Genomic DNA, 21,297 nt, shown 5'->3' on the forward strand with positions numbered 1-21,297 from the left:
TGTCTATCTATGTAATGCAACAAAAGAAACAGAAAAGTTCTTTTAGCCTCCTTCCTAAGAAAAGAAAATGGCATAGTCGCTATTGGTTTATGTATCAACTCCCTCAATGACAGATCAGACCAGGGAGGAGATTCCTAAACAACCTGGCTGTCAGTGGCAAAGGCACTGCTGCACCTCGCCTGGAAGGTGTTGCAGAAGGGGGCTGAAACAGCGGCAGAGGAAACAGAGTCCCATTCCCCCTCTCGTGGAAGATCTTCCTTAATCCCTTTCACTTGGAAACTCACAGTTCTTTTGCGCACAGAACTGAACACCCACAATCTTACATCCTTTTGGTAATGAATCTGCTCACACCTCAGCTACGAAACCCAGCTGTGCTAGGGAGGGAGGGAGCACATTTCCTAGGCTGGTTGGAGGACAAGGCTCTCACAAGCACGTTTCTGCGGAGTTCCTCCATCAGAGCCCATTGCTAGCTCTCACAAAACTTGTGTTTCGAAAAGAAGTCTGCACCAAAGGCATAAAGGGAGCCTCCGAGGAGGTGGTGGTACAAACCCCAGGCGCTGCTTCTGTCACCTCACACGCCGCTACAGAACACGCCAGCGGGAGGAGAAGGAAAGCGCGCACCTCCCGCGGGATGCTCGCCCTCCCGCCAGCAAGGCCCAGCATCGGGCACCCCGGGGAGCGGGTAACTCCGGGCACATGCGACACCGCGAGCATCACCCTGCCAGGAGGCAGCAGCAGCAGCCCGGGGCCGCCCCAAAGCACGCCGCACCACATGCCTCCCGCCCCGGCCCCTCCCGCTGCCCCGTCCCGCCCCTCCCCACGCCCGCGTATGACCGGGCCGCGCCGCTCGCACCCGCCGCGCCGCTCCCGTCCTGTCTCGGCCCCGAAATGCCCCTTTTCAGCGTGCCCAAAGAAGTGGCCGTCGGGACGGCGATGCTGGGGGTCGCCTTTGCCACGGGGATGCTCGCAGGTAAGCGGCACCCACGCACCCCTCCATGCACATGGGGGCTGCGTCCTCCTCGTGTCCCCACCGGGGAACGGACGGGACCGTGGAGTCCCGGCAGCATCCCTCCACCTTGGGCTGCCCCGCGGACCGGGACTCCGCTGAGCTGCGGCGGTAGGTACGGTGGTGCGCTCAGAGCCAGAGCCTCTCCTGTAACCCAGCTACTGCAGCGCTGTGGCCGAGGCCACGGGCCCAGCAGAGGAGAGGGGAGGACACGCTTCCAGCCCTGCCCCAGGTTGCATTCATTTGGCCGAAGCCCGAAAACGCTGTGTTGGTGTCCTGACCACAGCTTTCTCTTCTGGTAACAGCTTTACTTCCATTCCCCGGGGTCAAGGGAAGAGTGAACCCACCATCAGGCAGGGGGCGGAGGCTGGTGTTGCAACGCAGCCGCTCGGGTACTTACTTACCCTTTGACTTCAGGCAAATTGTTGAAATAATCTACACCTCGGGGTGATCGTCTGTAAAATAGAGCCACTAACAAAGCAAAAGAAAAATCTCGAAATAATAGTGTTCTTCAATCAAGCAACTGTCAGGAGATGTGGAACTGAGATTTTTTTGTTGGGATTTGGTTGGGGTTTTTTGGTTGGTTTTTGTTGTTTCTGTTTTGGTTGTTTGTTTTTTCTTTTGTTATTTCTTTAAAATATTTGGCCCATTTAGTAAAAGAAACATTGGGCATCAAAGCTGTGATCAGTTCTGTATTTAAGTAGACAAGCAATAGTCCTTGAATTTCAGCTTTCAGCACCTACTTCCTTTGAACACTGGTTTCATGCTAAACAAGCCACTGAGCAATGCCATATTTCCTCTGGCAAAAAGGCCAGGAAGTATTCGGGAGACCACAGGGCTTGAGAAGATGCATCAGCTGACAGCCCTAAAGACCAGCAGCCTCCATCAACTGCAAAACAAGGTCCCTGGAGTAAGCAAATAGTGTGCCTCATTCATGCTTCTCTCATTACACTTGCCCTTTGAGTTTTGATGCGGTTACTTGTGCTGTAAGAACATGACAGCTCATAACCTTCACATCAGCCACTGATGCAGAGTACCACAATACTCAATTCTTTGCCTTTCAGCCTTTGCAGGCTTGGGCTGGACATCTTAGAGGTTAAAAAGAATAAAATTATATGTGTATATATATATACCCCATTGAGCTGTTTAGCTATGTTGCATTTTCTTTTCACTGGACTTTTCAGAGCGAAGAACTATTTAGCCTTTAGTAATACTTGAGTGTTTGCTTTATTTAAGCAGGCAATAACTGAAAAAGATAAATGATTGTTTGTTTCTTGTAGGTAAAAGATTCCCTTTAATTTTTGGGACACCCAAATCACCCAGGAGTACTATTGGGAAAAGCAGTCCTATCTGGCAATACATACTGGATCACTCTTTGCGGGAACATCCAATTCTAAAGAAGCTGCGACTGGTCAGTATTTTATGCCCTAACACAGCTTTCTGTTTAGTATTGTTACTGTTCCACCTAGGGCTTTTTGGTATTGCCCAGACTTCATCCTGAACAGCTGGACTCTGTGTGATACTCCCTCCTCCATCTTATTTGTGTACACACTAGATTTTGTTTTGAACGGGTAATAGCCAGATTCTTCAATGTTCAGGCTACCTAAATGAGTATCTAATAATATTACCACACATTTTAGACTTGTATTTTTTTCATCTATGGCTCCCAAGCCCATGTGTTTGGACCATGCTTGATTTTGACCTGAACAGATGACTTCTGTTCATTTCAGTTGGCACGTAAGGAAATGGTACCTCAGAGAGGTGACACTGGAGCAGGCTCCAGTATCAGAGCTCAGAACAGACCTCATGACTCAGGACTAAGTCATTTCAAGTGAAACAAACTACTCCTCTATAAAACCAATTAAATACCAAGTACTGGAGCTGGTTGATTAGAATGAGCCCTGGAGGAAGAAAGGAAGTGGGTGGACTGTTCAGCTGTCATGGCACAGCCCTGCTTCCCCCTCCTCAATGCCAGGGCCCCTTCCACACTGGCATAGGTACCGCTTCTCCAGCTCTGTGCTGCATAGCCAGAACCATGTGATCTGAGCTTTGGCAACAGACTTTAACCTATCAGTTCATAAAACCATCCTACATGTCTTGGAGGAATAAGGACATAAAGTACAAAGCTTATAGTTAATTTTAAAAAGTGCATCTGTTTATGTAAATTCACAGAAATAAAGGACTTTAACAGTCAAGGCTCCTCTATGGCTCTCCATCAGCTGTAACTATTGCAGTTTGCTACAGTCACAGTAACTCTGGGGCATATTACTGCTTTGAGTGATTAGCCACTGTTTATGACATGCACCGCCCACCCTCCTTGGTTCCTGTTAAATTAAAACCAATTTCTAGCTCGCAGACAGAGCAAAAAGCCATTTAAAATGAGAAAGGCAGGAGAATCTGTTTTTTCTGTTTTTTCTCTGTGCATTTTCGCTAGGACATTGTTTTGGAAGTTACGGGTTTTTTTTTGCTGACATGCTATTTTTTTTTCCCCCTTTCTAGCTCACCGCTGATCATCCTTGGGGTAGAATGATGGTATCCTGTGACCAGGCACAGTTTATGGCAAATTTGGTCAAACTCATTAAAGCCAAGAAAGTTATTGAAATAGGTAAGAGTGTTACTTTGTTCTCTTTATAATAGAATAAAGCTCCTGGCTGTGCTGCTCCAAATACAGCTGTGTTTACATAAGTATCTAGATACAGGAAGGCACTGCATACCCATCTCAGCAAACAGGTGGGCAAACTACAATGTGAAAAGTAGCATTAGATTTGCACTTGCTTGTCTCTCTTTGCACTCAGCTATTCCGGCATCAACATGGATGTCTTGTCAACTCTGAGGCAATCTGGAAAAATAAGAGATCACCTGGGTCTCCACCAGCTGCAGCACAGGGTGCATTCTTTCCTTCCTGTGTCAGTTTCTTGCCACAAGGAAATGTTTTGCTGCACAGGCCCTGCATCCAATCCACTTTGCTTGATGCACCTGTATTAGCAGGATGTCACAAAGCCAGACTGATGCTGAGCAGCCAAGTATGGGGTCTCACCATCTTCATTCTTGACCTGGTTATTACCTGGCTGTTACGGTTATTTTGCTGCTGGTCCAGTCCCTTGGCTCACTAGCTCCACTTTTAACTAAGGGTGCTCCTTACAATGCAGTATACGACTTTGCACTGCGTGTCCAGGAGACTTTTGGACAAAGCCACCATGAAGGTCTGCTAAAATATTGGTTCAAAACCAACAAAGTTGAAGCAACAATTCCTGCCAACCCACCATTACATTAAAAATGAAGGGGAAAGCCTTTTGTGTCCATTAATAAATTACCATCCTTGCCTCCTTTGGGGGTTTTACTCTATTATTTATGCTAAATGTTCATGACTCTTGTGATTTTCCTAGGTGTTTTCACAGGTTATAATACCTTGAATATGGCACTTGTCCTGCCAGATAACGGCAGAGTTGTTGCCTGTGATATAAATGAGGACTATGTCAAAATTGGAAAGCCACTGTGGAAGGAGGTAAGCAGCATCTCTTCTGTTACTCATTTTTGCATGTCAAGGGATTTTGGTATCTTAGACTTGCATATCCATTAGAAGCATTCCTATCATTAAAGGAGGCTGAGACACTTCAGCTTGGCAAGATAAATGAGTGATGTCTGGAACCTAGAGATAATAGAAAAAGTATCTGAACAGCAGTCACTCTTGGGGTGCAACCTAGTGACATGGGTTTTCTTGACCGCTTTCATTAACTCTTTATTCTTTTCATTCTAGGCAGGAGTAGAGCATAAAATTGACCTACGGATTAAGCCAGCAATTCAAACACTTGGTAAGTATCCTAAAATACTTCTGATTTTACCTTTTCCTAGAAATAGAAGGTGAATATAATACTGATGAAATGTAAAGCCAAATATGCTTGTGTATGTGATTTGTTTGCTAACAGTAAGAAGGCTTCCCTTATATGAAAAAAAAATACATAAATCAGAAAACTTCATAACTTTGGAAGTTCATAGTTTTCCTGCATGCTAGCAGAGAGGAGGAAAACGTTTGTCCTATGTAGTGGGCTATACTGGTCAGTCACCTGCCCTGTCCATCACCTTGTTTAATCTATAAAGTACAATTGTCAGCTGCTTCTGGGAAAGCTGATTTACACAGATTAATTAGACAAAGCCCAATTTCTCTTATCCATTGTCCATTCTAAGCAACTAGTCCTTTGTTATAGACAGGAAGAGTTTTGTGAAAGGGCTGAGGTGCAGAAAAAAACACAAGCCATTGTAAAATTTAGTGTATAACAGTTGAATTGTGTCCAGAAGAGTTCAAATTTAGGATCTGATAATATCATGCAAGGCGATAACTTTTATCATTAAAGAAAATAAGATGCAGGGCAGAGGAAATACTAATAAATATTCTGAAAATGCAAGAAATTTGCTAGGAGTGGAGGAGGTAGAAGAAATTTTCCAGGAAAGGATCCAGATCCACCAATAACCTTGTATTACTTCCAAATTCATCCATCCTTTCAGAAGGGGCAAATAAGCAGTCTGCTAGGATGCACTGCTGTCCTTGAAGTCTGATGGAGAGCTTTGTCTAGGCAGTGCTTCAGCCAAAAAGATCCTGACAGATGATGTTGACAGAGGATAAGGGCAGGGGCTGGCAAGAGGGGATGCCAAGAACCTTAGGAAGGTAGCAGTCAGCTGCTCCATAAGTGGTGATTTGGAGTTCTCAGTCAACAAGTCAGTTTCTGAGAACTTAAAACCAAATTCCACTTGCCTTGGCCAACAGAAGGTCTTCTTACAGCAGTCTTTTGATGTGATAAAGATCTACGACAGGGTTTGTTCATGACCTGTTGCTGTGGTTTAAGCCCAGTTAGCAACTCAGACACGCAGCAGTTCTCTCGCTTCCCCCCCCCCGCCTCTCCCAGAGGGATGGGGAGGAAAATCAAAAGAATGTAACTCCCCCGGGTTGAGATAAGAACAGTTTAGTAACTAAGGTATAACACAAACCACTGCTGCTACCACCAATAATAATAATGATAAGGGAAATAACAAGGGAAGAGAATACAACCGCTCACCACCTGCCAACCAATACCCATCCCGACCCGAGCAGTGATCTCACCCTTCCGGGTAACTGCTTATAACAGTTTATATAGTGGGCATGACGTGCTGTGGTATGGAATACCTCTTTGGCTAGTTTGGGTCAGGTGTCCTGTCTCTGCTTCCTCCCGGCTTCCCCTCCTCCCTGGCAGAGCATGAGGCTCAGAAAGTCCTTGGTCAGAGTAAACATTACTGAGCATCAAGTAAAAACATCGGTGTTATCAGCGTTGTTCCCAGGCCGAAAGTCAAAAACACAGCACTACACCAGCTACTAAGAAGGAGAAAAACGACTGCTACTGCTGAACCTGTATCATGGTACTTGATAAGCAAAGAGAGATTCGCATTTAGGACTTTTTCATAAATGCACAAAAAATCCTAATTCATTTAGGAAAACAACTCTCCTCAATCAGCTCAAAAAAAAATACCTGAAGGTGTAGAGTGTGTCCAGTTTCAAACTGTTTGCCCTGGTTTTACTGCACCTTTCAGCAGCCCTAGCTGTATGCTGCAGTTTTAGAACTATTCCATGAACTTCTAAGTAGGCAGAACTCAGTAACTGAGTGTTTTATGGCATACATTATGTCTAAATTGGTTTCTGTGGGATAGGCTTTTCTGGTAATTAGCTGTAGAGGAATAAACTGCCTGGTCAAGGCACCACAAACATTATTAAATGAGAACTTTGACACAAATGGATGACTTCCTCCCACACAGCATTAACCAGGGTGCAATGACTCACTTTGTTGCTCATCTAGATGAACTGTTGACCAGTGGAGAAGCAGAAAGCTTTGACTTTGCTTTCATTGATGCGGATAAAGAAAGCTACAATGAGTACTATGAAAAATGTTTGCGCCTCATAAAAAAAGGCGGAATAATAGCTATTGATAACGTAAGTACTGGGGTGGTAGTGATAGTAGCACACGGCATTACTGCTTTTGCCTCTGGGAAAGAAAGTCACAGTGGGATTTTAGTAACGTCATTTCTGACCTGCAACTTGGTTGCCAATTGCAGTGTTTGTTCTATATTATACAACAGAGGCTTTAAAATTCAATATAAATTCCTAAAGTAAGCTGTATGGAACACTAATATAAGCAAGGGATAAAACCCTTTAAAAGAAAGGACTAATGTGCTAAATACATGTTAGTACATAAACAGCCTGCGATAGCAGAAACTTATCAAATTTTTTGTAATATATTATAGAATATATTCATATTATTTATATTTATATTACAAATGTATTTGTCTGATTTGTCATAGTATTTTCTACTATATATAGTACTTACACGAGATCAATGTAGCACTTGCAATCAGTAACTACTAATAAGTTACCAATTAATAATTTTTACTAGAAAGAAAGAATGATGTTAAACTTGAAGCACCTTCAGGGTTATGGTGGCACCTGAATAGGGGCTTTTAGAAATACCTATTGTTTAAACACATCTTTTTCATTTAGGCTTCTAATTTGTAGCAGAGGTACAATTAACCAAATCTGTGGACTCCCAATCCCACTTGCTTATGAGAACTATATTTGAGACTAGAAATCTTAAACACAATAAATACTGATTTCTGGAAAATAAGCAGGACCTTTGTGGCCCATGGAACACACTGGGACAAATTAGGTGCATGACATGTCTTTTTTCAATAGGTCCTATGGAACGGAAAGGTGCTAAACCCAAGAAAGGATGACTTGGCAACCCAGAGCATCCACCACCTCAATGAAAAGCTTCTCAGAGATGCACGAGTCAATATCAGCATGATCCCAATGGGGGATGGAGTCACATTAGCATTCAAGTTGTAACTGAAGGAAGCCCAGCAAATGGGAAACAAAAAGTAGCATCAAATAATACGGAAAAATGCAGGCAGCATCAAAAATGGTCATTTATAACCTGTAACTCCACTGGGTATCATAGTCTGGGAAAGTAGAATTTAGGAGCAGCAGGATCCTAAACACAGCTAAGTCGAGAAGAGAGACTTATTTTGAGATCCACTACAATTTCTTATTCTAATTGCAATAAAGCAAATAAAGTTATGTTGTTGCCTTTGTAAGACGGTGATTGAAAAACATCTCACTCTGTAGAATGACAGTTCCCAGCAAGTCAATACAACAAAGTAGTTTTCTATCCTAAAATAGGCTATTGAGTAGCAGAATAATCAGTCCTACTATCAAAAGGAAGTGGAGTTTACTAATATTAATAGCCATTATAAAAAAGGGATTTTTAATGAAACGTACATGACATCAGGGAGATCATGAGCCTTCTCTAAAATAGTGAAAGTCACTAGTAATCTTTGATGGGTACTACACAACAAGCCTCAAATATACACTTGTCAAAGGATAAGTGGGATTTCCAATACAGAGCACTCCCTGAAACCTTTGTGTGCAAGGACTGGGCTTCTTTAACTTAAGCAACAGCGCAGGTAGATTCTTCTGAAGTCAGAATGAGGAAGAACAAATGGACAAGGAGGAAACCAAAAGAATTCTTCCTGTTCCTTCTCTCCCTCCCGCCTGCCCCCAAAGAAGCAACTTGCTAGTGCTTGTTTCTTAGAAAGCTGCAAACAGAGCATTGGAGGCAAGTCTACAGAAGGAAAATGATGACTGCATGACGATGCAATACGGCTGTTAACTGGCTATATAAATCATTGCTGCAAGCAGAGATTCCATTCCCTAAGCAGCATGTGACAAAATTATGCTTTCTCCATGCCCTAGCACAGTATTTTTCCTCAGTATTCTTAAGTCCTAGTTAACTTCATTTGCTGTGTCATTCATTACTCTAGTTTCACCCTGATTCATTCTGTAACATATTTGTCCAAGAAACTAGTTGAAAAATCTCACCTTACCCGGGCACAAGGAAAGAGACTCAAGTTTCAACATTGTTACAACTGACTACTCAGCTCATGTTTTTGACATTTCGGCTGGGTGGCTTGGGTTTGCATAAGGGACAGACATTCAAGGCACAGGTTTTACCTGTCTCAGACGCTCATGGTAGTATACTGCAGTGGTAGAGTAATGAAGAAAGGAAGCATTACACGATGGTTTCAGAGTGGGGCGGTGAGCAAGGAGATCCTGATTCTACATCTGTCACTTCGACTTAAAACCCTGATTCAGCAGAGCATGTCAGGATGTGCTTAAGTACTTTGCTGAATTAAGGATTGGCTGCTGTAAAGTTAAATCTGTATCTGGGAGAAGGACAGGACAAGGAGCGTATGGCCCTCAAATGAGATTTTTTTAATAGGGCATAAAGGTTTCCCAATTTCTTTTTTTCAAACTTTTGTGTCCCTCAGTTTTCTTATCTGCATAAAAGAAATAACTCCTTACTAAAGTCTTAATGACTGCAATAGCTCTTAGATGGACTGACTAAAGAAATATACAAGATCATTATACATTTGCTTGCAAAGCTTCTGGCCATGTTCTATACTGAAATTTTACTTTTTAAGTAGGTAACAAATTGTAAGTATTACAAACAAAAAGTGGGTATGTTAGCAGCTGGAGCAGCCTCTCAAATATTCCTACTTTCAGAGGCTATAGATTGACAATCATGAGTGAGCCAGAAGTTATTCAGAATACATACCCTGGCATAAGAGTACCATGATGGCCTTTCCCAAACACACAGAAGTGACTGGAAGATTAATTGCAGACTCTGTTTTGCTACTAATTTCCAAGTTGCAAGAATCCTGTTAGCAAAACCAAGCCAAAAATGGGCAACACCACGAGCATTTTGCAAGAAACTGCCAAATAACGGTTCAGCAACATTCAAAACCAGATATAAACAATCATAGGTCATATATTCAAAAACTCTTGTTCTTTGAATGGTGGGAACTGGCAAAGTCCCCATCACCTGTGCTAGAGGAATACCTGCCGTGTGCCTGAGGCTGAAGCTATGTGCAGCCAGCTAGCATTTTGTCCCTGCTTTGGACTCTGCTCCGTTTTAAATATGCAAAGCATAAAGTGAGCATTTTATCAAACCTGCCTCCATCCTGATCGCTTAATTACCATTAGAAAGAATAGCAATATGTCCCTGAACTATAGATTGATGAGCCATCTGTAAGCTGAAACAAAGAGCAGAAGGAAGCTTAATTGAATCAAATATTTAGAATACATTACACTATCTTGTAGTTACTCAGAAGCTGGCCTTCTCTTCAGGCTTCTGTCCTGCGCATCTGGAATTCATCACCACTAACTGCATTTAATCCTTCAACCTTACTACAAAGTGACTACTGATAATACATAATTATGGTTTAATTCAAGTGGTGAATCAGCTTTTGGGAATTTGTGGGGACAATGGAAATTTAGGCCTTCATTAGGTGCTGAGAGTGGACCACTTAATAATGTAGCACAAGTCTTTGTCTCTCTCTAATGGCAAGATCATGTACTGGAGCTTGTGTGTCTGCTCACCCCTGCTAGGTAACACGCCTGCCTTGAGCTCCTGCTCACACTGTAGAGGCTCAGGATTTTCCACTGCTAAAGAGGAGCCGACCTGGGAGCCCAGCTGTTCGTGCAACACCATCATCTCTTCTCGTTGCAAGGATTGACCCCAGAGAGGCCAACACAGGTGACATACATACAGCTGGGACTTGCTTAGAAGCAAATGGAGCTGAAGGATAGTGCATTAAAGTAAATAAAAATCCTCCTAGTGCAGTAACTCCCAGAAAGGATGTAGTCCTAGGGTCAGATACCCCAGTCCCTGCTCCAAAGATGTCACATTTATGCTGGTGCTGTCTCATATTTGGATGGTAATGGGGAAAGGAACAGAAGACTGTTTCAGAGCAGCCCTTCCATCTCTACTAGCTGATTAAATGAGGACACTCATTCAGCAGTGCTGCCATGCTCCCCCTTCTTGCTGGCCCTCTCAGGTATACCCAGAGGAAAGACAGCAAGAGCTTAGAGACATCTACAGGTGGGAAACAGTCAGGACTCATAGAATCACAGAACGGTTTGGGTTGGAAAGGACCTTAAAATCGTCTAGTTCCAACCCCCCTGCCATGGGCAGGGACGCCACACACTAAACCATGTCACCTAACACTCCATCCAACCTGGCCTTGAACACTGCCAGGGATGGAGCATTCACAACTTCCCTGGACAGCCTGTTCCAGGGCCTCACCACCCTCACAGTACAGAACTTCCTCCTTATACCCAATCTAAACTTCCCCTGTTTAAGTTTTAACCCGTTACCCCTTGTCCTGTCACTACAGTCCCTAATGAAGAGTCTCTCTCCAGCATCCTTGTAAGCCCCCTTCGGATACTGGAAGGCTGCTATGAGGTCTCCACGCAGCCTTCTCTTCTCCAGGCTGAACAGCCCCAGCTTTCTCAGTCTGTCTTCATATGGAAGATGCTCAAGCCCCCTTATCCTCGTGGCCCTCCTCTGGACTTGCTGGTGCCGTCCCTGCAGTTGAGATGCATACAGCTTGGTTTTATCTAACCCATCTACTGAAACTGCACAAGGCCTCCTGCATCCCTGCACCACCCTTGCACTTCCATGAGGAATATCACCATGCTGAGCAGCTCCATCTGCTGTTCCAAAGGGTGGGTACACCAACACATTTGGATAACCTAAGACCTCCCCACGCACAAGAAATCTGCATCCACTCTGGGTGGTTTGCAGCACGTTTGATTTTACCACTCATTTCATTTTCACAGGAGCGGCAGCACTATCCCACCCCCCCCCCCCCCCCCCCCGAATGAAAATGTGGAAAGCCACAAGCAAAATGAGAAGGGTCGTTTGGGGAGGGATGTCTGATGAAATGCCAAACAAGAAGTACTTAGCGGGAACGACAAAGCCAATTCTTCCCTCTTTACATACATAAGAGGTGCAAACCAGCATTTCCTGACAGAGTGAGCGCTGAAGTTCCCTTGGAAAAACTTAAAGGTAATAATTTCTTCCTTTTATTGTCTCCTCACCCATCAGCTGCTCTGTTCTCTGGCCTGTCAGGCCTTGCCCCTGGGCAGTGGCTTTTCTCTGCTGCTGCATATTGTGCCAGTGATTTGCACTGGGATGAAAGGCTTTGCACTGCAAGTATAAAGCATTACCTCTGCATAATTCTAATCACACACAAATTGGTCTTATGCATTTGCATCTACTGGTGGTTTCTAAGTCACCTCTTTTATAATAATAATTTTTAAAGCAATCTTTTGAAAAAGGAAATGAACAAACATAAAACCTGTAAAAGAGGAAAATTAATGTGGGATTTCAGACAAGTTATTTATTTTCCTTTTTGGCTCAGTGTAATACTGCAGGGATAAGCACATAACTAGCTGCTTTAATATTTACTCCTATTATAGGAAAAGTAAACATTGCTGATAAGTCACTGCTTTCCAGGATTAGATTTCATATTTTAGAGACTGCTTTAAATTAATGCAGAAGCAAACATTATCTTTTCTTCTTATTCATATATTTCCCTAATGAGTTCCAAGCAAATTGTGCCTACTTATATTTTATGATTTTAAATAATTAAAACATTTTATGGAGGCAACTAAAATTCTCCCCAGAGTTAGCAGAAAGATTATTGATTGAACAGATCTGAAGCTACAAGGGAAAAATTATTATTTAGTTTAAAGGCTCGTAATTTTATTCCTATTCACCTACTGAAAAACCAAGAGGCTCTGTGCATTTTTACAGCAACCTTTTGAGTTATGTCAGTGAGCCGAAAGTAGTAACTTCTTGACATCATGAAATTAGATTTGCAGAAAATAGTTAATGAAAAGCATTACTGCTGCTGTCACAAGCAAATGCAATCCCTAACTACTGCATACATGCACAACGCCACAGTGCTCCGTATCCAGGATAAAGCCTGGCTGTACATTCACAACACCAAACATTTGAATCAGATCTACAAATGCAAAACATCAACAGAAGAAATCTGATCTCGGGGAGGACTGATGCACAGGACACCCAGGCTCTATGTGTCCTGTCACATGGCATGGCCACAGGAGTCCAGAGGGTTATGGCCCAGATGTTACTGGCCTGTAGCAGAAGCCCCAGCAAAAGAAAGGGAGCTTCTGCCAGCATGAGAAGAAAAACAAACGAACCAAACAAACCACAAGAAGCAAAATGGAAACTGACAAATGCATTCTAAAACAGGTATAAAAGAAATCTGCAGAATGGATGCTTGAAAATCTAAATGGAAATAAAAACCAGTAACAGCTGGAGATAAAATTGAGGCTTATGTGTAAGGAACTACATGCTTGTCCGTGATGTCACTTGTATCTTTAAATGTATGATTTTTTAGGAAGCAAACAGTAGGAGTTTACATTTAAAGGTAAGCAAAACCTGCAGCTCCTTGGGCTAGCTTAAAAAAAAAAAAAGGGGGGGGGGGGGGGGGGAGGAAATTACAAAACTCATGCAAATACATATATGTACATATAAAGGTCCAAATTGCTGACTTATAAGCATTCTTGTTTACCCTGTAGGTCCTACCCTTTTCCCTATAACAGCTAAACTCACACAGGCTGTGGCTCATGACACTCAGTGCTTACCTTATTTCTCTATAAGGTACGTTTTTTTGCATTTGCCTACTACAAGTCAACATTGCTGATGTCTGCTACAGGTTAAAGCCTGGAAGGCAAGAGGAGCACTAATACCTGCAACCAGCAGAAGTGGAAAGTTTCATCAGATAGGGATGCACACCTTTCAGTCCAGGCAGTGCCATGAGGGCTTTGTGGGGACACAGAAGAGGCAGCGAGAGCTCCACAATGCTCTGTCTCATGTCAGCCTCCACCTCTGACAAGGTCCAGCTGCACTGTCAGAGGTAACAAAGCATCCAACCCTCAGGTGCTTCCACCCAACAATGTCTCCTCAGACTCCTGGGCACATCAGCAAGGTATTGGTATGCCACTTCTGCAGTGTCACCTTCAATGTCCTCTAGCCTTTAAATGTCAGCTGCTATAAAATGCTCTCCCAGACACTTAATCCATCTTTTCAATGTAGAGTAATTACTGGGGTCACTCTGAAACAGAAAGCCACAGTTAATTGTGCAACTACTGTGACATCATATATTATAACAAAGAGATTAATACAACCTAAAACAAATTGCAGGGCCCTCCTTGGTTTCCTTTGAACAGCAGAGCTAGACCATATTCCAGTGAGCCTCAAAGTCATCCCCACTGCCAAGGAGCATTAATTCACTAACCAAGTGCAATCGCAAAACAATTCTCACTAGGTCGAACTCCCAACACAGCGGTTCCTTTACAAGAAACCACAGTTTCTCCACATATGTATAGAGTCAGCTTATATAGCACCTCTGGGTCTTCCCACAGCTGTTGTGGGTTTTAGGCACAGTCATTTCCTGGGAACTATTCCCACCAACAGGCAGCAGTCCCTCTCCTTAGGTCATGGGGGTCACCAAGAAGGAGCCAGTAAGGTGCCCTGCTGAGAGCTTGGGCCACAGCACTGTAGCTGAGCAACCTTGCCCCCCATCAAGGGCTGCTGCGTGGGGTCAGACCTATCCTCGCAATCTGAGGCTGATCCAAGCTATCAGTGAAGACTACCTTGAAAGAGAGAAAAGCAGAGACACATTTAATCAACACCCAGAGAGCTGGGGCCCCAAAATTCCTTCTGGTTACAGAAAGCATCCCAGGTACCACAAAGCCCATTATACTCCCCTCTCATGCATCTTTGGTTACTTTGATGGGTGCTACTAACTTTTGCTTTTCTGATTTTCAGCATAACAACTCACATACCAAGTATGTGGGTGATAACCTTTAGCTCAAGCTTAACTTTAAGTGTATATTTAAACTACCAGACATGTACCAGACATAAACTGACAGTCATTCTAAGGCAGGCTAAGGCTTTTGGCTCCTTGCTCACTTCTGCATACCACAATGATGGTTTTCCTTACTGGAACTTTGCAAGTGCTCAGGCACAGAAACCACCTGCTAGGCAAGTCTTGTCTGGGTACCCTCAGCCATTTGCTACAACATGGTAAACTCCTAACAAAAAGTTCAGGCTTGCAGTTGGGTCTGCCTGCTGAACTTGGGAACCATTTATGGTCACCTCCACAAACTGCATTATAGACACATGATTAAAACTGCAAAGCTAAGCACGCAGAAGGTTACAAAAGATTAATTTAATTTGCACAAGCAATCTTAATTTTGACCATCCTTATTACATATAGGCATTATGATACAGATTTTATGATTTCTGCCTTCTACCTCTTACGTGCTCCTTCCTGACCTTATTAAGTCTCATTTTACTTCTTTTGCCTTCAGGCTAATAAACTGAGAACCTATAAACAGGTAAATAGCTGGCTTTACACAGGCTGTTCCAGCAGAGGATTCCTAGATCTCAAAAGGGCCAAGCAGCCTTATGCCATGGTCATGTTTCTCTGGAGAAAGAGGTGGATGAAATTAGGAAATCACCAGCAGAAGCTGTAAGTGCCTTTTCTATGTTTAATTATCTTTTCTTTGCACTTTGTGTTTATCTTACTTCATCTACAGAAAAGAAAATTGAACTCTAACAGCTACAGCAACACAAAGTCATTTTAGCTAACTCCCTGTACTTTTCCTCCAATGGATCAAAGGCTATCAAGTAGAAGGGAAGAAAAACAGAAGAGGTAGGAGTGGGTATTCCTGGACAACACAAGAGTTATCCAGTGGAGGAAAGCATTAAAATTAAAGCCTGTCTTTTCCTGGAAAGTTTGCACTTTGAATGCTTCTCTTTCCTTCTCTCCCTTGCTGTCAGCCAGGCTGAGGTCTTTGTACCCAAAACCCTGCATGCTGGGTATGCATTTGCTGCTGTGCAGGCAACTCGGCTCGTGCAGCCAAGGCAGGCACGTACCAGCTTGCAACAAACACCAATACAATCAGTCTCTGCAGTACGGCCAGCATGCAAGGGTCAGCTCTGCACCCCACCACACCAAACTAAGCATGAGTCTTACAGTGACACTCCATATTTTTAATTCAAGAAATCCCTAATTTCAGGACGAAACTGGATAAACCTAACACAAAAGCCTTGCAAGGCAGTGGGCTCATGCTTCCTGCAGAGCACCTCACTCTGTGCTCAGCAGTGAGTGATGCTTTGCCAAACACAGGGAGAACCCAGAGCAAATGCCGAACTCCATGGCATTCCTCTTGGGATGGGAGTGTGCTGTGAGTTAGGAGGAACTGCACCTCTGAGAGAGGCTGCTGATGGATGACTGGGGTGGGAATGTGTGGTACACCCCTCTGCCACAGCTTCCCACAGAAGGGTACGAAATGGGACTTTGAAACAACTGTTTAGACAGCCGTGAGGGAGAGAAATTTTGAAGCAGAAAGTGTGTTAGTTGGGTTGCACTGGCTGGGAAGGAAGACCTACCAGGACTCCAACATATACACGTGCTCATGGACTTGCCTTGTGATGAGCATGATAAACCAAGTAAGCTTCAGGCTGCACGAGTATGCTGCACACAATTTCAAGGGCATGCTGATGTACGGTAAATGCAAAGAGGACCTTTGCTACAAAGTGTTAGGTCTCACCTGGAGGCTCACCAGTCTTGCACCAGGACTGAATGCTGCACCAGATTTCCCAAGGAACTTCAAAAAAAGTAAAGCAAAATAAAGTATCTCCTTAAATATGGTGGAGGATCAGCCTTCTGTTACAGAGCCTGCAATACACCCACGCTAAATCACAGTACCTACCCTGGGGAGGTATTTGTGAGTTGCCGCTCACTGAAACACTTAATAAGGCATTGATTTCTGAAGCACTGGAGTTGCCCACTCAGTTGGTGCCATTTCTGCCAACAAAGACTCTGCAGCTGGAGGGCCACCACCTCACTTGTCACATCGTGGGGATGTCTGTCAGAGCTGATTCCATTCAGCCCAACTGGTGAACCTCCCAAGCACAACAACGAGCAGCCTGCATCCTTACTGCAGCAAATACAACTATACCCTCCTTCACTGTGGGCAGGTTTTCTCCAGGTTAAAGGACACACATCAAGCATCTCCAACAAGGGAAGCCAGAAACACTCCTTGCTCTGCTCCCCAAAGCACATGGTGCTAATTAGAGAAGTGAAAATGACAACAGGTGATTCCCATGATCAATTGTTACCCACCAAACATAGCAAGTTAAAAATCCCTAGAACTGTAAAACTGGCCTGGGCTTGGGCCCAGCCCCTTGCTGGGGCACTTGGTAGTGCATGCACTCCTCCCATGCGCAGCACCTGAGGGGCTCAATGCACGTGGCAAAGAGGTGTTTGCTTGTCTGCTTGGTCAGAGACATGAGACCCCAAAAGACCAACAAAAATCATAGAATAGTTAGGGTTGGAAAGGACCTTAAGATCATCTCATTCCAACCCCCCTGCCATGGGCAGGGACACCTCACACTAAACTGTGTCACCCAAGGCTCTGTTCAGCCTGGCCTTGAGCACTGCCAGGGATGGAACATTCACAACCTCCCTGGGCAACCCATTCCAGTGCCTCACCACCCTTACAGTAAAGAACTTCTTCCTTATATCCAATCTAAACTTCCCCTGTTTAAGTTTTAACCCGTTACCCCTTGTCCTGTCACTACAGTCCCTAATGCACAGTCCATCCCCAGCATCCCTATAGCCCTCCTTCAGATACTGGAAGGCTGCTATGAGGTCTCCACGCAGCCTTCTCTTCTCCAGGCTGAACAGCGCCAGCTTTCTCCTCCTGTCTTCACCGGGAGGTGCTCCAGTCTCCTGATCATCCTCATCAACCCTTCTACTGCCCTGAGGATCTCAAACTTCCCAAAGAGGGGAGCAGGACACATTAAGGCACCCTCCAGGAGCAGGCAGTGGGGAGCTCAGGGCAGCAGTGCCAGCCACATGGCTCATTGCCTGGCATCATTGACACACTAGCGTTCTGGTTTTGTCTAGGAAAGACAAAACCTTGTCTGTCTGTGAACAAAAGTTGTCCCCACTCCCCACCTTCCACTGAAATATCATGCACAACAGCTGTTAACAGCCCTTCCGTGTGAAGGGGAGGGTGGTACAGCCACTGCTTACAGCAGTGCTGACTACCCTGCTACTGCTTCCCAGGGGAGGCCAGTGCCCCACAGCACCAGCAGCTTAAGCAAGCAAAAGGGTACCTGTGCTTCACCACAGTATCCCCATGGGACAGGCCCTGAGCAGACTTGCTGGGCTCTCATCCCTGTCCTCATACTCCAATTGCCTGACTGGGACTCAAATTAATTGCAAAGATGAGGGAAGAGTCTGTGAACTACCTAGACTGTAGCAGTGGAAGACACCTGGGCTACAGCCATACAGTTGGTCCAGCCTCACCACAGTACCTGATGCCATCAGACATGGGAGGTCCACAAGTGAGGCAACATTTTGCATCCTTCCCCTTTGTCTTCTGTTTTTCTGCAGCTGGTATGCCCTGTTGTCCTGTCAGCAAGCACTCTGCAAAACTGAGGGAGGCCAGAACATCTCTTTAAAAATCCCGGTATCTCGAAGCGTTTGGAGATTTCTATAATGGTATTGCCAGGCCAGGAGCACAGCAGCAGTCGAGAAGATAACCTGCTGTATTAATTAATTTTGTTTAGAGTCTCTATTGGCAGCCAAATGTAGAGAACAGGACCAACTGCTCCTTTAGAGGCCGACAGGCGCTGCCTGGCTCTCTGACACGAGGCAGGAGGGCACTCAAATTCCAACATACGCAGTGTTTCTCCTCCTCGAGTTCTATTCCTATAGCCCAGAATCAGCCTTAGAATGAATTAGCCTTGACGCATTTATTTCCCCGCTGATTTCTCTCTGCCGGTGAGCTAAGCAGAGGTACCCGAGAAACACCCGCGTTAGTTACATGCGGCTCCCTTGAGACGGGTGAGAGTACGCCAGCGGCCACGAGGTGGCGCCGTTGTCCCGCGGCTGGGCGGGCGGCGCGGGGCTGCCGCTCGATGCCCCCCCCACCAAGATGCTCCCGGGCCTCCGAGTAGCGACGGTGCGACACAGCCGGGCATTGCAGCCGCTGCGGAGGCAGTTACGGACACGGGCACTAGGAGTAGGACCTTACAGGAATGCTCTTTGAGCAGCTGCAAGGGCAAACAGCGCGGTCACATCTACGCAGAGAAAACCACCACCACCACCACCACCACCACCCTCCAGGTGAGAGCCAAGCCCCAAACACAGCTTAGCAAAACTCACGATTTCTTACTCAAGAAGTTATGAGCACCAAGTGAAGGTTCAGTTAAGGAGTGTTGGGTCACCACGGGTCAGTAAAACATCCAAGGACAAAGCTCGCTGGTTCCTCACTAGCTGCCTCCTCCCTCAGCCACCCCAGCTGCCCCTAGGCACAGCTGCAAGGCTGGGCACTTGTGGCTGACTCACACCAGCACACCCAAACCAGCCCTATAAAGGACACCAAGATTAAGCAAGGTCTGTGTAACAGCCATGTAGCATTTAACAGTCACAGCATGGCCTGGGTTGTATGGGACATGCAAGATCATCTCGTTCCAACCCCACTGCCATGGGCAGGTACACCTCACACTAAACCAGCCTGGCCTTAGGAGCTCATAGGAGCATAGGCAAAGTAAACAAAAATGGTACTGAGTTGTTAACAATGCAAAATCACTAAACAAAATCAATTAGCATTAGGATCTTCCCCCACAGACATCCCATGAAAACACCCGCAAAGCCTTGACACAGTTCTGATGTTTGCTCGTTAACCAGCATAAGGTGTACTGCAGGTATTGCCATGGTGCTGGTTTCAGAAGAAAATTCTCATTCAAAAACATGGGCTGCAGTAAAGGTCAAATACTTGGATCTGAAGCATTCTGCCTGCTTGCTATCTCTAAAGGCCTGTCAGCACTCTTCCCAACCCCAGTAGGTAAATGAGTGTAGACTTAAACCAAATCTGTGCATAACACCCCACATCTAATGGCATTTTTGAATTTCAACTGCGTATTATTTTTCAAAAACTGCTGCACAAAAAGACTGCCTTTTTTATATGAGCATCAGTATTAAACTCACAGCTACAGAAGATGCCGTATGTTACACTCACACTACTACTCATCCAGTAGTTTCATTACTTCCCATTTGACCCAGAAGCATGTGGAAAGATGAATACAATGGACAGCTAAAAGGCAGGTCCAGAAACAATCATGAGAAGGAAGATGTAACTAAGATACAATGAGTACAGACTACAGTGATTGATATAATCTGTTTTTATTTCTGTTCCAGATGAGGAAGAGAAATACTCCACTGCAAAGGGAGGCTGACAAATACAACACCGTTTGCAACAAATGGGGCCCCACATAACAACCACACCAGCTTTCTGGGGGGGTTTTCCCTCTCTGCCAGTACACAGGAAGCATTTGTACCTGCCATTAAGACACTACTGCAGCAGGCGTGACCCAGCATTTGTCATCATTAGTGGCTTACCTTGCGTAGAATTACTTTCATCTGTGCTGAGTGGTACCATAAGGAAACAAGGACCTTTAACATAAACCATGCTGAATCACCCATGCATGGGCTGCCTTCTGTTTGCTAGGTTCTACTTCCCACGGAAGCACAGTTACTGTAGATTTAAATGCATCTTTGTGCCCAGGAAACGGACTATTGCCAAAACAAGCCAAACACCAGAACAGGACATTAGAGGGCAGTAAGCACACTCTATTACCGCCTAGCTTTATCCCAGCGATAAAGAACTTCTGCCATGGTGCTGAGGGGCGAAGTTTCCATGGCCATTCCAAAACGGCTCCGAACAAATGTCCTGGTTTTGAAAAACCACTGTGCAAGAGGCAGATTTAAGAATATACCACACCAAGCTGAACCACGTGAAGAGTGCAAGGTTAACTGAAACAACCTGGAGAATTCCGACACCACAATGAGAACACAGGTGCTCAAGTGCAGCAGACCATGATCTCACATGAAAGGATTTTTATCTGTGAAAGCATGATTAATTCTCCTTGTGATACGCACACAGACAGCGCCTACTCCAGCTGCACCAGGCAGGAATGCAATGCTACAGTTCACACAAACAAGACGCACAGCCATGCTCAGGTCATTGGTTAACTCAAGTTTTTTTGTTGTATTCAGAATGACACCTGACAAAAGGCTGGCTAGCACTTAAAAGCTATTATTAAGGCTTTTTACATGTTCTAACAAAATGGACCTATTTAAAACTACCGACACTCCTTGCCACAAAACTCCAATTACACCATGGCTTCTCTAACACACTTGAAAGTCTGAAAGCCATTTTTATAAGCCGCACTTGAGAGACGACAAGAGATAGCCACTGATTTTCCTTTTCATGCTCAAAGTAGTGATTTATGACAGAATATTTTAGAAAAAAAATC

General features: G+C 44.7%; 1 protein-coding gene and 1 long non-coding RNA gene across 2 annotated transcripts; both read left to right on the plus strand.

The window, feature by feature from the left end:
- The first annotated feature begins 811 nt into the window (after nt 1–811).
- COMTD1 (catechol-O-methyltransferase domain containing 1) lies at nt 812–8,102 on the plus strand. The gene is made up of 7 exons (XM_062639367.1): nt 812–970; nt 2,287–2,417; nt 3,506–3,611; nt 4,393–4,511; nt 4,764–4,818; nt 6,829–6,962; nt 7,719–8,102. Exons 1-7 carry the CDS (start codon nt 889–891, stop codon nt 7,869–7,871), a joined length of 780 nt encoding a protein of 259 aa, XP_062495351.1. The 5' UTR covers nt 812–888; the 3' UTR covers nt 7,872–8,102.
- A 3,640-nt stretch (nt 8,103–11,742) lies between these two features.
- LOC134174435 (uncharacterized) lies at nt 11,743–15,854 on the plus strand. The gene is made up of 3 exons (XR_009968645.1): nt 11,743–11,934; nt 13,613–13,813; nt 15,273–15,854. It is a non-coding gene; the product is annotated as an uncharacterized LOC134174435 (long non-coding RNA).
- The last annotated feature ends 5,443 nt before the right edge of the window (nt 15,855–21,297 follow it).

This window comes from Pezoporus occidentalis, unplaced genomic scaffold (assembly GCF_034315485.1).
Source record: "Pezoporus occidentalis ecotype Australia unplaced genomic scaffold, CSIRO_AGI_Poc_V1 ctg116, whole genome shotgun sequence".
Lineage (NCBI taxonomy): Eukaryota > Metazoa > Chordata > Aves > Psittaciformes > Psittacidae > Pezoporus > Pezoporus occidentalis.